The sequence below is a fragment of the Clarias gariepinus genome, chromosome 5, assembly GCF_024256425.1.
Source record: "Clarias gariepinus isolate MV-2021 ecotype Netherlands chromosome 5, CGAR_prim_01v2, whole genome shotgun sequence".
NCBI lineage: Eukaryota > Metazoa > Chordata > Actinopteri > Siluriformes > Clariidae > Clarias > Clarias gariepinus.
The window spans coordinates 15,224,846-15,239,475 of record NC_071104.1 but is presented as its reverse complement, the minus strand read 5'-3'; the positions used below and the strand labels follow the sequence as shown (position 1 = coordinate 15,239,475).

Here is a 14,630-nt window from a genome sequence, read left to right as displayed (position 1 = left end):
TCCTCCGATGCATTATTTTTCCTTACCCGTATTCTGTCAAATCCCGCCCCCTGCTCTAGGATTGGTTAGTACGCCTTGCTTATGAGCGCCCCGGCCAATCAGAGCTAAGAGCCAGCTCTCGCGCAAGACGCAAGGGCAGGTCCGAATTCGAGTGGTAAAATAAATAAGGCTCCTCACGCACACACCCACACGCAAAGGGACGATGTGACGTCTCGAACCGCTACTCATGCACTGATTAATCCGACACACCTCTGTCCTGCTCAGGGTTCAACCCATGTTGGGTTGATCTGAGGGAGAGGGAAATTTATGAAATATATAGGACGTATTCTATAAGAATAGTTCTATATTATTAAATATTAATAACTAATTACTCAGAAAGCTTTACACCTAAGACGCTTCCTTTATATGTTGAATAAAAGATGTACCATATCAATGATTTAACATTTTTCTATATCAAATAACAACTTGTTTTTTCATCATTAGTTTAGTATGTGTATTAGTGTAGTATTAGTCGGGTATGCATGGATTTTGCACTTTTTCTCCATGTTCAGTGGATTTCCTCAATGTACTCTGGTTTCCTCCCACAGTGCAAAGACATGCAGATTAAGGTTAATTGGTGTTCCCAAATTGCCAGGAGTGTGAGAATGGGTGTGCGTATGTGAACAATACAACTTACTTAACAGTACTTAATAAGTTAAAGCTAGAAATAAGCTGATCAGCTTTAATCAGTGATAGTATTATTTCATTATTTACTCGCTGTTCGGAAAACAGAAAGTGTATCGTGGGAAAAAAAATCAGAAAAGTAATATTTAGGCTGTTGGAGGAAACCCACTAAGTACAGAGAGAACATGCAAACTATATGCACACAGACACAAGGAGGGATTTGAACAAGGAGTGCAAGGTGCAAGGTGACAGTGTTAACCACTAAGGCATTAGTGCCAATATGAAAGGATAGTAAAGCCAGTAGCTTATACTGCAAACAGTTCACTAAATGATACACTTTATTTGTATTGAAAATTCATTGTAAGATAAAATATGTTGTTTTTACTGTAAGTAGATAACATCCCAGCCTTCCTATTAGTTCTGCTACTGGACATGGTTAGCTACCTGAGTTGACTGACCTCAAAAAATAAACAAGAAATAATAACGAGAAATATAAAAATAGAAAAGAGGCAATAAATAAATATCTTAACTATAAAAAAGTTGAACAAAATATACAAGTTTTCAAGATATAAGAAGTATAAACCTATCTGTACAGACAAAAATTAATTTAAATGCAAATAATATGTGGAATGAATGAAGTGTGCAATTGTCCTGAAGTGTGCAATTGAGCATTGTTTGTGCAAATGTGCAATATGTGTGCAATAAACCTTTTTTTCAGCACTAAATAGGCAATACGGTAAACTGAATTATAGTTTATTTTAACCGACTACTTAAATAACTACAAACATTTGGTGTCTATTTATTTTTTGCATATCTGTGTATAGGAACTATTTGCAGGGAGGAAGTTGTTAGGGGAACTGAATACAAAATGATGAGGATATGTTCCTTTATTGCTTGTAAATATAAAATCACCTAGCAAGTGATTGATTTTTAGCACTGTGGCCTCACACCTCCATGGTCACCTCCACCATTGCGTCTCTGTGCATGAAGGTTGTGCTTTCTTCCCCATTTCGGGGGGTTTCTTCTGGGTATCCACAGTCCAAAGAGATGACAATTAGACTAATTGATAATTACACTCATTAATTGACCTGTGATGGATTAAACCCCACCTCATGCCCCAAGTCCCCTGGCAGAGGCTCCAGGCTTCCTGTGATCATATATAGGATAAACAGCATAACAAATCAATGTGAAAGTCATTTGTTAAGCGTGCTGCCACCTGGTGGAGATTAGCATGACAGATAGAACGGCAAGGAATTCTCACCAAGCTGAGACAAGGAAAAACAAGGGTAAAACAAGGGAGGGGGATAATAGTTCAAAGGGACTTAAAGGGGTGTGGGCAAAATTTCTAATTGTAAAATAGCACCATAAAAGACAAAATGACACGACTGCACCAAGTCAGGTCATTCTTACCCTCAGCCATAAGATAACTACTGTGCACTAGATTATAAAACCTATAAAAGAACACAAAACAACTTGCTGCTGCATAAATGCTTCTATTATTTAAGGCACAACCTTCAATTTAGTTTCAGTCACAGAATAGTACAGCTCATATATATATATATATATATATATATATAGGACAATTAATGTACATAACTATATACAAATATATCTTATTGTTTATAATATTCTTTACCATCTGGGGTTTCAGACATTTTACTGAGTCAATAAGGCACCTTGTTCATGTGAGTCCCTCCAGAGAGATGTCACTGCAGCAACCAACATCACCTTCTTCCTGTACTGCCCAGGATAATTCGCTTGTTACTATGAAGATAGGGTTATGAGGCCAAACACTGCGTAGGCAAACACATACACACACACACACACACACACACACACACACACCACACACACACATGCATGCATGCACCCAAACACACATGCACACACATACCATCTAAGTACATTATTGTTCTTCTGCTTAAAAAAAAGGATTCTGGGTTTCTCTGGATTCTATTATGCATATTGACTAATTGTAAATACAGTACACTGTAAATTCTACAATGAATCGCTGGACTAAAGTTCTTAGCTTGCATCGCACACAAAAAGATGGTGAAGCACAAGTGGCAAAGGCAGAAGGAGAGAAAGAAGCAAAGAAGGAGCAGAAAACAAAAGTGAAGTGAGTGTTTCTTTGATTATTTTATATATACACACGCACAAACTGTATATAAGGAGAAAGAGATCTTCATTTAAAGAGAGACTCAATGAATGACTTATACACATACTATGCACATAAAGGCATTTCCCTTTGACTTAAATGACTCATGCATTTAAGTCAAAATTTATACTCAACATGGTATTGTATTTTTGTTAATCATGTTTAGTGTCGCAAGATTTAAGTGTTGCTGCATTATAACCGGTAACAGTTATAATCGCCAGATTATTAACACAGTTACCTCTGATGGCACATAATATAATTATATATTATAATTATATAATAACTGCGGTTATACCACAGTTACACAGCAAAACATACAGCATCATACAGTATAATTAACTTTTTTCAAATCATTTTAATTTTTTTAAGCATGTGCCAAAAGCAGCAAAGTCATCTAGCTAATTTATTTGTCATTATAATGAAACAAAACAAAAAAGTATTTTTGCACAGCAGGATACATACTGCAAGTTTACAGCAGGATTATTAATAGGCAACATCCTAGCTAAGTAGCTAATGTGTTATCACATTATCATATCCTGTTGTCACAAGACTTTTTTCCTTTAAATTATATTTGGCGATAAAGTTGAAGATGTGACTATTGTAAACATTAACAGAGCTGGAATATTCTGAGCAATAATTTGCTAAACTTTAAGGTAAGTTTGGCTAATTTGCTATGAAAGTGAGTCTGCTGTCTTTGCTGATGCTGATGAATTGTTAATTAGATGAGTTGCTGCCTAGACAATAACTCAAATTCTAGTTATGATTAAAAAATGGAAACTTACAGGGATTTAATTTTGTTTTGAGGTAAATAGTGTGGTTGCTATTGAACATAAAATCAAAGCAACAATTTTAGATAAGTATTAAAATTAACATTGATTATTTCAGCAGTTAAAATTCATACCATTTTTTATACACTCTAAAAAATGATTCTGTGGCCTTGTAAATTTCACAGTTATAAAAAAGTTATGTTACCTTAATAAAATCTCTAAAAGTCACATACATGATTGTTTGAGTTAGACAAATCAAAATAAATGCCTAAAAAAACAATTATTCATTTTGTCTTAAATTTACACTATAACTTAAGTTTACTTTACTAGTAAAAATCAGTATTTGACTAACTGAATTATATTTTTAACATGCACTTAATATTTTTTGATACATTTAAATCAAAATATCTGTTAATGGAGTAATTGTACTGATTAGTTTCAAGAACTACAATTATAAATTATTCCAACTCAATATTCTTTATTTTTAACAACAAAAACTTAAATAATTGAGTAAATTGCCCTGTGCAAGTGCTCATGGGAAGTCTGGTGTAACATCAGAGACAAGAAGGCTGTGAGGATGTGAGAATGGACATGAAGCACCTGGAACATTCTGGAACATTCCTTACAAATCCTGGTGAGTAAACAGCTAACACAAGTTACTGTAATAATGACTCTGTCTGCCTGCACACGCAACTTTATAGGGTGTGAGTTACTGTTCTGAATCCTGTCACAGCCGAGCTCCAGAGCTAACGATAGCTAGCAACAGGCCAGTCCTGGGGTTCAGTGTGATTTAGCTTGTTTGTTCCAACCACCAAACTGCTCAGCTAAAGCGCGTTTAATACAGACACTTAAAATCTGGTGTAAAAGGAGAGATTTAACACCGAGCAGCAGCGCGTGCATGTCCGGGTTTCCTCCGGGTTTCTCGGTGTAAACGGCGGCGGTTGTGCCGCAATATTTGAATTTCTCCCGCCAAATGCGGTGATTTTGTGCAGCCAACCGCCACTGTGGCGAGGATATAAAACTAGCATGTTCAAATAATTACCGCATGTGTAACATTACACACCTCACACACTGAACCGCGAGTCTGCTCGGTCACTCCGACACTTTAAGGAGGAAACGTGGACCAAATCCGGTTTAAACAGCAGAAATGAGGTGCAGTGTCCGGGTTCTGGTACTGTTTTATCCGTTACTGTATATGAGTATTTTTAACATGATTAAACACTGAGCACGCAGCAGCAGATGTTATCAAATAAATGTGCTAAGTACTGTACTAGTAACTAAAGCTATGAAATATAAAGATTTAGTGAAAATACAACATTTCTCTCAGAATTAGAATTGGGAGAAAGTAATATGAAATTAAAATATTGAAGTGAAACATGTTATATATTATATTGTTATTATATAGTATATTGTTATATATGTGTTTGTGTGAAACATGTTATATATTTTCTATATCTCTTTCACAGCACCAACACCACTAATGAAGAGAAGTTGAATGGAGATAAAACAGGAGGTAAATATCAACTTTTTAAATGTTACAGAAGTATTAAATCTGTAACCATTGAATCAAAGATAGAAATAGACTATAAGTCCAAAAAGTATGTATTTGAACGGAAGTACTATTTTACCAGTCTGGTAGACTTTATAGTAACAGTCACACTTGTACTTACTTGTATACTTTTGTTCCTTTTTTAGGTGCCAGCATTATGGGATGGCGGTGTAAGCTCTGGACATTTGTCGCGTCATCAAAAGGAATTTCGATCATTATGGAGTGAAGCATGGTACTGTTGGTCATGGATATTTAGTGTCCTGTCTTCATTTAGACTGTCATTGCTTCTTTAAGATTTGAGAAGGTCTGCACACACATTTGTATGGATCCCACAGTTTGCAGGAAACTGAAGTGTGAAGGTGTGCAATCTTTCAGATGTAAAATGTGACTCATTAGATTCTAATACAAAAGTCTACTTTCCATGTGTTAACTGTATAATACTTGTGGCGTAAGTATTGTTTCTGAAACTGTTTACTAATAACATAAATTCAGCTCTTTGTTTATGATCTTGTTACATGTCATTTGCAAAGTAAACCAGGTTGAGTTTAGACTTCATGTCTTGTCAAATTTGGCAAATAAATGTTTAATTAAAATGAAAATGTGTGTATTGGTCCTTTTATTCAGTTAAAATATTTAGTTAATGTAGCACATTGGTTTATTAAATAATAGTATAATTTTCAGTATCTTCTACCTTCCATTTCAATTATATCTACTCAATTATTTTACTCATTTTCACTTTTCATTAACTTCTAATTTTCATTACATTTACTCAATTTTGTACATCATTGTACTAAATATAGTTATTCAGGTCTACTTAATTTTTTTACTGACTTGTACTCAATTCATGAAGTATATTTTACATGATTTTTATATTTTTTTTATATTTACTCAATATTTTTAAGTGTAAAAATGTTTCACCAAAAAAATTGAGTACAGCACAGTTTTATTTTTTAGAGTGTATTTGATTATGTTTAAAAGTAGAAACTGTTTTTAATGTTTTTTTCTTCTTGTTTTTTTTTTTTTTTACTTCAGTATGTTTTTTATCTATACTTTAACTTAAGAACAATTGCTCTTTATTTTGACCTTTCCTAAAAATTTATAGTGGTGTTTCGCAGTAATTTAAGGTTACCAATTCATAGTTTTGCATTCTACTTAAAGACGCATTACAGTAAAGTAAATGACCGGGAGCCTCCGAGTGGTGCAGTGGTAAAGCCGGAGATCGCGAGTTCGATAACCTGTAACCTCTCGCAGCCGGAGGCCTAGAGAGAGCTGATTGGCCGAGCTCTCTCAGAGGGGAGGGATGAGAGGTACTTTGCGCTTCCACCTTAATCGCAGCTCTACAGCCAATCAGGGGCGTCTGTGAGTTCACGCAACGGAAGGAACAGATAGCGCTGTCCTCCAAATGTGTTACACCGCCCCCAACGGGGCGGTTGGTGAAGTCACGTGGTTGAGAGGAAACCACGTGACGTGATAGTCTGCGGCCCTCCCGACAGAATGGCAGTGATAGGGAGGAATTGGACATGACGAAATTAGAGAGTAACTACTGAGCAGCTATGCAAAGAGTAAATTACAGTACATGTACAGAACTGTTTTCGTGACCAGTTAGCAACATACTATAATCTCTCTCTTCTTGTCTTCCTTAGCTGGAAGGAGTATGTGATTGATCCCTCTGAAGAGTTTTACTATGGCTGGTTGCAGGTTATGATCTTTCCCATCTTCTACAACTGGGTTGTTATTATCTTCAGGTAGGACGTGTTATGATGTCAATAATGTGGCGTCAAATCAGTTTCATATTTCACAAACAAATGTCACGGGAGTCACAAATATATTTAGCAATAAACATATAAATGACACATGATTTACAAATGTGTTTTACGATTCACATATAAATAACTCTTCACAAATCTATTGTTCAGCATGCACAGAAATATGCATTGGTTTAATATTTATTTACAGATTGATTAATCTGTATTCACAAACCACTCACCATTCGTGAACATCCCGGCATATGTGTGTGGAATATGTGTGGTAAATACAGGACATTACTAGTCAAAACGTTTGACTACACCTTCTAATTTTACAAACTTACCTGGCTAACACAACGCTATACTTATGCTCTGTAACACCTTCATAACGGCTCTAATGTGAGGTGCTGTTTGTTAATTGGTGATTTCTGAGGTTGGTAACTCCAAATAAACTTCTCAGCAACAGAGGTAAGTTTTGGTCTTGCTTTCCTTGGATGTTCTTTGTAAGAGCTAGTTTCATCATGGTGCTTGAAGGGTTTTGCAAATGCACTTGACAATACTGTTTTGGAAAGAACTGTTATAAAACAGCTGATCTTCATGTTATAAAATAGCAACTGACTATTTTATTGTTGTTATCTACTTACACAATCCCCATGTTATTTAATAGTTCTAAAATACCTAGTATTTATAGATTATATAGGATTTATAGATAGATATAGATATATCAATGAAATGAACAGATTTTTTAACATTAATATGGCCTCTGGTTGCTGTGAAAATCTGATAAGCCCATTACATCTGTGCATGTTTACACATAAAAAGAGATTTACTGTATGGATGCACTAAGAGAGGGCATGAAGTTAGCTGGGATGAGAGTGGATGCAGACGATAGAGTTAGTTGGAGGCAGATGGGCGTTGGGGCAACCACACAAAGAAGAATAATTAAATATAATTGACTTTTAAAAGCTTGCTTAGTCAGTAATGAGGCATGTACACATTGAATTTATGTTTATGTGATTCATGCTAAAATTCTAAGAGACATCTGAAATGCAGGGTTATCAGTCTTTAGGGGCAGTGGTGGCTCAGTCGGTTAAGCCTGTGGGTTACTGGGTTACTGATCGGAAGGGCGGTGGTTCGAGCCCCAGCATCGCCAAGTTGCCACTGTTGAGCCCTTGAGCAAGGCCCTTAACCCTCTATGCTCCAGGGGCGCTGTAAGCTGGCTCTGACCCCAGTTTCCTAATTGGGATATGCGAAGAAGCCATTTCACTGTGCTGTAAAGTACATGTAACAAATAATTGAATATTCTTCTTCTTAAATAATTGTAAATATAAGAACCACAGTGAATCATGTGACATTTATTTAGGAAATAAGAGACTTCTCATCCAATCTAAAGACAGAATACGCTCTGACTGAAATATCATACTGATATAATACTAACAATCTGCCTAGCTGTAAATAACAAGCATGTACTTTTCAACTAAGTCAATGAAGATTAAAATGATATTAAGCTTATTAAGTAAAGGTGAAAAATTTCCTGTCGTCACATGTCTGTAGTTTATTTAAACCTTTTTTAAATATTGTTTAAGGGTCTGTTTTGATGAAGCCGACAAGACATTTCAGGCAGTTTGGTACACCTTAGACTACATTTCTGATCTGGTCTATGTGGCAGACATATTTGTCAAGATCCGTACAGGTAAGTGTAAAATTTTAAGTTTTTCATTTCATTAAAATTTACATAGGTAATAATAACATACACACCAATCAAATATTTAGGGTTTCTATTCAAAAAGTAACAGTTTACATTAGTTTAAGAGTAGGTGCATCTCAGTCTCTATAGCAGCTAGTCCTTTATAAGATAAAATATGTGTGTTTATGGAGAAAAAAGGCATACAGTAGTTCTGTTTCACAACAAAGATTTGAGCAAAAATAATTCAAATTGGACCACAACTATCTTGCCAGAGTTTGTCACTTGCTTCTTTTCCCCCTCTGCCAAGCAGGAAAAAATTACCGAGTGATTTATGTATTTCTCTCTTCTGTTGTCCACAGGATTTTTGGAGCAGGGCAGCCTCGTGCGAGATGTCTCACGACTTAGGAAACGCTACCTGCGCTCCTCTCAGTTCTTCTGGGATCTGTTATCGCAGCTCCCCACTGATCTGCTTTATTTGAATGATTTTGTCAAGTATCCTGTTGTGCGGATAAACCGTTTCCTGCGTTTGCCTCGCCTCTCTGAGGCTTTGGACCGCATGGAGACACGTACTGCCTACCCAAACGTATTCCGCATAGCCAAACTAATGATCCTCATCTTTATCCTCATCCACTGGAATGCATGCCTTTATTTTGCCCTTTCACAACATATAGGCTTTGGAAGTGATGAATGGGTCTACCCTAACACCACAAACAGTTTGTTTAATTCCACACGACATGAGTACTTTTACTCCTTCTGGTTTTCCACTTTGATTCTCACCACAGTAGGAGACACACCTCAACCAAGTTGTGAGAAGGAGTATCTCTTCATGATTGCTGACCTCTTGATTGCTGTGCTGGTGTTTGCCTCTGTGGTGGGAAACGTAAGCAGTGTAGTAATGAACCTGCGTAACAGGGACAACGTCTTCTTCCCCAACCATGAGCTGGTAAAGAGCTACTTACGAAGTCGACGAATCAACAAAGCACTACACAACCGTGTCAACACCTGGTACCAACATCTTCATATTTACAAGTGAGTCTTCTTTGCTGTTATGAAAAACCTATTAACCTGTATATGTAACTCATTCAGCTATACTGTATAAATATTATTTTGGCCAACAGAAAAACTTTGGTAGACATTTAGCTTTGCTCTGTAACAGGAAGATCACTCGGGAGAATGAAATCCTCCAGCAGCTGCCAGTTACGCTGCAGACATCCATTGCTGTGAGCGTGCACTTACCCACTCTGTCCAAGGTTACCATCTTTCAGAACTGTGAGAGCAGCTTGCTGGAAGAGCTGGTGCTCAAGCTCACCCCACAGGTTAAAATTTAAAGCTCACAATAAAAAAAGATTTGCGCTGAAAGTTTATCTGTTTTGTAATGGTGTTTTTCATTCCATTTTGTAGTTTTACAATCCTGGAGAGTATGTGTGTAGAAAAGGTGATGTGGGGCGTGAGATGTACATCATTAAAGAGGGAAAGTTGGCTGTGGTGGCAGATGATGGGGTTACCCAGTATGCTGTACTTGGTGACGGCAACTTCTTTGGAGAGATCAGCATTCTTAACATAAAAGGTAGGAACATCTTTGTCCTTCATCTTTGTGTACACTAAAGCTGAAATTTAACTGAGTTAAATATTTTACAACATACACCGAAAAAAAAAAAAAAAAAAGAATAAAATGAGTCATACATATACAGTTCCGTATATACCATAAAACTACACAGTAATAAATGGGACATAGGTCAAAAGTAGAAGATTAAAAGAAAGAAGGCATTTCCAAGATGCACCAAACTGCAGCACTTGAAAATAACCAATCAGAATTAATATGATAAATTATGTGTTACAGGCAAATAAGATCAAAATATCATATTTGGTTAGGCATAATATAGATATGTTTGGCTTTTGCAATGATAAGTGACATCATAAATCATGCTAAATATCTGTATCAATATCTGTTCATTTGCTATTGCTCTCTCAGATTTGGAACAGACCACTGGTCAACAGCAATGGTTTTCTCACTCATACTGACTGGATCATTCTAACATATTCTAACAGATTCTTGGTTGTGGAAAACTCAAGTGTAGTCGCAGACCAGAAAAGATTTTTTTTTTCTCTGCAGTTGGCAAGTATTTGACTCCAGCAATAAAATCTGACCAGTTTTCCAGTCATTGTTGATGAAAACAACATGACCTTCCACCACAATAATTCACTGTGAAGACAGTGTTCTCAGGGGGAAGAACAGTGCTGAGTTTCTGTTAAAAAGTAGGTCAAATAATGTTGTTTAGGCCTTGTAATTATGTAACAAAAAAATGTACAGTTTCATGTAAAATTATGGGTTTTTTAAGTGAAATTTATTATATAAAATCTCAGTTAAGTCCATTTGATGGTATAGAACTTGAGTGAGTGACGTAACTAGTGGCCTCACTTTGTTGATGCTGCCATATTGCCTGTGAAGGTGAAACAGTACAGTAGGTGGCACCAGAGTTGCTGTGTGCTAAACTGCAGAATTCAAAAGAATGAAAAGTTTGAATACAGTTTTAATCACCCTGATGCAAAAGTATACTTATCCAAGGTGATAAATGCATTATGATGTAAACATTGTAATCTGTTTAAAACTCATCTAAACAGTTTTATCTGCAAGTTCGTGGTTATTAATCCAAAGTAAAAAAAAAAAAAAAAAGACATAATCTGTTATGCAAAACTCTTAATAGTCTTGTTAAGAAACTTTTACCACTTTTTTAACTTAAACTATCAGGAAGTGCTTAACACTGCACTCCAAAGGATTTATTACCCCACTTTAGTTTGACCTCTATAAAGTAAGACAAACGTCTATTCTTTAACAGCAGGTAAAAGCTAGAGGTTGTCGTCATCAGTCACTCATCGTCTGTGTCACTTTATCCTGTATACAGGGTTGCAAGGGACCTAGATCCTATCCCAGGAAACGTACAGTAGGGCTTAAGGCGGCAAACACACTGGACAGGGTGCCAAGTCATTGCGGGGCACACAAACTACAGGCAACTCTGGAAACACCAATTAGCCTAATCAGCATGTATTTGGACTGTAGAGGAAAACCAGAGTACCCGAAAGGAACCCACCAAGCTCAGGGAGAGCAAGCTAATTCCATACACACAGACCTGAGGCGCAGGGTGACATTGCTAACCACTAAACAATCGTGCTGCCTAAAAGCTAAAGGTGCACGACATTTAAAGACATTTATAAAAATAGGTTAGGATATCCAGAGTGTAGCAGCATCCTGGTGTGTACGATTTGTTTATAAAGATTTGTGCTGAGTATTTGTGCTGCACACTAAAGATTTAAAAGCAAACTATAAGCATGTATTAAAATTAGTTCTTTTCGGAACATATTTAACTAGAGTCTAGCAGATATTTACTTAAATAAAGCTAAGCATGAAAACATTAAATCAGCTGTTGGATATTTAAAGGGGTCCTATTATCCCATTTTAAAGGTTGCTAATATTGCTTAATGAGTCTCTTAAAACAGGTTTACATGTATGCAAGGTCAAAAAACACTTCAGTTTTCTCCAAAAATATAATTAATTTTACCCCATTTCTAAATGATTCGTAAACGACTCGTGTGAAGCAGTTCGAAGATTCAGTCTGTCTAAACCCCTCCTTTCCATGAGCCCTCACTGCTGTGATTGGCCAGATGGCGTGGTGATTTATGACTGGCCAACCGCTACAGCGTGTGTCGGAAAAATGCCCATGACCATAACTGAACGACGGCTCTGGAGACCCGTCAATACACAGAAAAGGTGGCGTCGGTTTTACCGTGTAACGACCAGCTAATTTTATATTAACTGTGGCTACAAAAATGGAGAGGTCTTTTATCTTTGTGTTGGTGTTGCGATAAAGGCTGGTGAGCAAAAAGGAAAAATCTGGCAGCGCTAGTCCACCATTACTACTAACTACCATTACAGCTCCTTCAGCAAGCTTCGAGGGAAAAAATGCATCCGCACTTGTTAAGTTTAATTTAGTAAGTTCAGTTTTGGTGAATGGTGGAGAATAAACAGTTAAAAAGGATTTCATGTGCTCTCGTTTTTATTGTTTTTTTTTATATTACAAAGTTTAAGCAAACCTGGCATGAATGCCACATTAACAAGAGTGTGGTAACGTTAATTGTAAGATGGCGAACAAGTTGTTTGCGACCTCGAACATGCAAATATGTTACGGAGTGACGTGGATCCGTAATAGAGTAAAAATAGATTTGCTAACAACTCGTTTAGGCGAACGTGAGCCGATTCTTTTTTTTTTTTATAGACAAAAACTTCATTTATTGTGCCCTGTCAGCATCACAGATAGTGCAGATAGTTTATCTTCACATACAGCTACATGACACACTGCATGAAAGAAAATATTTAAAAAAGCATAATAGTGGCACTTTAATGCACGATAACAGAATGCCAGAAGATTCAACTTTGGTATCTTTTAATTGTCAAGACAATTAACCTTTTTCGAGTCAGATACTTAAATCGAACCTTTAACTTTTGGCTGTCCATCATTTTTCACAGGAAGTGGCTAATTAGGCTAATTGGCTAGTTTCCAAATTGCCCATAGTGTGTATATGAGCGTGAGTAAGATAAGATAAGATATACCTTTATTCGTCCCACAGCGGGGAATTTTCTTTGTTACAGCAGCAAAGAAAAAAAATAAAAACATGAGTGTTTGTGTGTGTGCGTGTATGTTTACGCCCTGTGATGGACTGGCAACTTGTCCAGGGTGTACCCCGCCTCATGCCCAAAGTCTCCTGGGATAGGAGCATAAAGTGGTGAGTGAGTGAGTAATCTTTGTCTCTTAACAATCTTAAACAGCTGTATGGATGAATTACAGCATTAAATAGAGCACAAATTTTGAAACTCAGCATAAAATCTAGGCAGGGTGATGAATGTAGATGTGTGGGTATGACCAGCAGGAAGGCCGTATCAGCAAAAAGCATGTGACAATGTGATGTAGCGGCATGAGCTCTACAGGTTGTAATGCAATATGTGGAAAAGGTCACAAGGGAAACTACTTGCGCAAGGCACTGTTAATAATGCATTTTATTAGGTAAAAATAATCCTAAATCCTATGACATTACTCTATTTTACCCCACTTAGGCAACAGATCAGGAAACCGACGCACAGCAAACATCCGCAGCATCGGTTACTCTGATCTTTTCAGTCTTTCTAAGGAGGACCTAACAGAAACTCTGTCGGAGTTCCCAGCTGCCAAGCGTCTTTTGGAGGAAAAGGGGCGCCAGATCCTCATCAAGATGGGAATGCTAGAGATTCCAGATGAAGGCGCGGAGGAAAAGGAGAAGATGGAGGACAAAGTGGTACGCATCGACTCTAGCCTGGAGACACTACAGACCAAGTTAGCAAGGTTGATGGTCGAATTGGAGTCTAGCGTCCGCAAGATGATGAGTCGTGTGGAGCAACTGGAACTGCAGACCGATGGCTGGGAAGGCATTGTGGCCGAGGGGGCCAGAAGCCCTGATGATGAGGCTGAGAGAGCGAGGGTGATTGGAGATGGGAAGGGAGGACATGAGGAGGAACCACAAGGAGAGAGGGGTGAGGGGGATGGAGGGGAGGAAGATAAAGATGATAAGAAAGAGGTAAAACAGAAGGAAAGATAGTGATATAGTAAGGAGGAGACAAAGCAGGTAAACTGCATAAATATATCAGTTATTTACAGGCTCTTTTACCAGATTATATCAAATCAATAAATTAGAAAAAGGTAACGTCCCATAAGAAGTGTTTTAATAGACATACTGTCTGTTAAAATTCAAGGCAGTTTTACTAATTCAGTACCGCTCAGGCCAAACTGTACTATAGCTGTTTATAATGCCTTATACAGACACTCCTGTTCAACACAAGGTGGCAGCAGTTGAGCTGGACAGCACAGGCACTAAAATGCAATGTGTGTGCAAAAATGAGCCCACACAGTCCCTATGTGTAAATGGACTATGTAGCATGTTATATTAATATACTGTAGCTTAAACACCTAATTCAGTGAATTAATATCATAAATTACTGTGGATTTTGCTGATTCTCTTGAATGAACTTTGATAC

General features: G+C 37.1%; 1 protein-coding gene across 1 annotated transcript; it reads left to right on the top strand.

Annotated features, from left to right (window-relative positions):
- Positions 1–2,666: 2,666 nt before the first annotated feature.
- cnga4 (cyclic nucleotide gated channel subunit alpha 4) lies at positions 2,667–14,194 on the top strand. Its single transcript, XM_053496285.1, has 7 exons — positions 2,667–2,782; positions 6,781–6,882; positions 8,469–8,575; positions 8,929–9,598; positions 9,726–9,885; positions 9,971–10,136; positions 13,677–14,194. The coding sequence occupies exons 1-7, from the start codon at positions 2,667–2,669 to the stop codon at positions 14,192–14,194; spliced, it is 1,839 nt and encodes a 612-aa protein (XP_053352260.1).
- Positions 14,195–14,630: the final 436 nt, after the last annotated feature.